The sequence below is a fragment of the Phytophthora parasitica genome, assembly GCF_000247585.1.
Source record: "Phytophthora parasitica INRA-310 unplaced genomic scaffold supercont2.623, whole genome shotgun sequence".
NCBI lineage: Eukaryota > Oomycota > Peronosporomycetes > Peronosporales > Peronosporaceae > Phytophthora > Phytophthora nicotianae.
Genome location: NW_008649609.1, coordinates 1 through 1,613, shown reverse-complemented (window position 1 = coordinate 1,613; position 1,613 = coordinate 1). Strand labels below are relative to the sequence as shown.

The 1,613-nt window shown below is 57.0% G+C and overlaps 3 protein-coding genes across 3 annotated transcripts; all 3 read left to right on the top strand.

The window, feature by feature from the left end:
• Window positions 1-236: 236 nt before the first annotated feature.
• Window positions 237-662, top strand: PPTG_20454 (hypothetical protein; the record flags this gene model as incomplete). The annotated part of the gene is made up of 1 exon (XM_008919260.1): window positions 237-662. A coding segment is annotated over one exon (426 nt), but the record flags the coding sequence as incomplete, so codon positions are not given.
• A 288-nt stretch (window positions 663-950) lies between these two features.
• On the top strand, window positions 951-1,320 carry PPTG_25042 (hypothetical protein; the record flags this gene model as incomplete). The annotated part of the gene is made up of 2 exons (XM_008919259.1): window positions 951-1,065; window positions 1,115-1,320. The coding sequence occupies 2 exons, from the start codon at window positions 951-953 to the stop codon at window positions 1,318-1,320; spliced, it is 321 nt and encodes a 106-aa protein (XP_008917507.1).
• A 17-nt stretch (window positions 1,321-1,337) lies between these two features.
• On the top strand, window positions 1,338-1,601 carry PPTG_25041 (hypothetical protein; the record flags this gene model as incomplete). Its single annotated transcript, XM_008919258.1, has 1 exon — window positions 1,338-1,601. The coding sequence occupies one exon, from the start codon at window positions 1,338-1,340 to the stop codon at window positions 1,599-1,601; it is 264 nt and encodes an 87-aa protein (XP_008917506.1).
• Window positions 1,602-1,613: the final 12 nt, after the last annotated feature.

Genomic DNA, 1,613 nt, shown 5'->3' with positions numbered 1-1,613 from the left:
GGCGTTGGAAGGGACTAGAGTTTCGGATCAAGGCGAATGGACGGATGAAGAACTGTACTATATTCTCAGTAATAAGCTACAAGATACGCCGCAAGGTAGTGGGTCCAGATGGACCAAGAATTGTCCCGGAGCGAACGTGGACAACGTTGAAGACGGTCTTACTACGACGATACGGGAGCGACCTGACAAGTCCGCTGCTGAATGGCGAGTGAGCCGGAGACGGATGATGCCGGGAGAGACCTACGTCGACTTTGCGGCTGGCCTACGCGATCTTACTGGACAGAACCAAGTCAGTGAGCGGATCCTGCTGGCCCAGTTCTATCGAAGCCTCGACAAAAACGACACGGCAACTGGTGAAGCAACCACCGAAACCACGGAAGCTCGAAGAAGCCGTGGACAAGGCGACCGAGATCGACGATCCCATCGACAATGTCGTACAAGGAATGCACAACATTGGACAGGCTTGGTCAACGGCCCCAAACACATATCTGGTACTAATGGACGGCACGACCGGGCAGGTACTCGTCATTCCAGATGTTGGTAGTGGCGTGGGAGCCATGGAAGAGGGAAACGGTATGGTGAGGACGGATGGCGAGGATTTGGCGTACTTCACGAACCCACAAGGCGTCTGGAATAAGTACACGGGACTTGGGAGTACCTGAAGGACGAACGTAGAACGGGCGCTACTGGAAGCTCAACCAGAAAGCATAGAAGCAACGCGCTGCATCAGGAGCACAAGCTGGTGTCAAGCGAACAGTGGGAAGCGCAGAGCGAAGACGATGGTGGTGCGATGCCCGCCAGAATCGAGCGACGAGTCGGAGCCAGGGACAGGCACCACCACCATCTAAACGCTAGAAACTGAAGGCGCAAGTTCGGCAGACCAAGGCGGCAAAGACACGGACGGCAAACACGGGCCCCAGGCGTGACACTCGACAGAACCTCAACAACCGATGTTACGCTTGTGGTCAGGACGGCCACTTCGCCAAGCGAAGGCACGCAACGACGCGTATCTTGCCAAACGCGTGGCCACGAAGGACCAGCCTGCGGAAACGGAGGCCCGGCGTAGTAAGGGGAGTACCGCGCTCTGTGCCGCAACTGATTCCCCACGGAACAGTGCCGTACGGACGGGACGAAAGGACTGGCAACGCACCACGACCATCAACGGCGACGGCTGTGGTAGATGACGTCAAGAACGGCAGAGTGATGAACAAAACGACGACGAAAGATGGCGACGAAGAACGACAAGAGGGGGAAGCTCGAGTGGCCATGATGGCAGCTGGAGACGAACTGGAGAATGCGAACGTGCCGAGCGGTATGTGACAAATGTGAAGACGGCCATGGCGGCACTTCGGCACGTACACTCTGGTGCGAGGGGCGACCGTCATGGGCGTCAAAAACGACGTGAAGAACGGCGCAAAGCCGAGGAAGGCGATGGTGCTGAGGAAGGCGCCGGAGCTGAGGAAGGCGACGTGGCGACGGATGTGATGAACGGGATGTTGACACCGGCAGCCACGAACACGAATGCTGTCATGACGGAGCCGTTCATGGACGAGCTCAGTGATAAGTTGATGGGCGACCTCAGTGTAGCGATTTCCAAGTAATCGCTAAAGTGG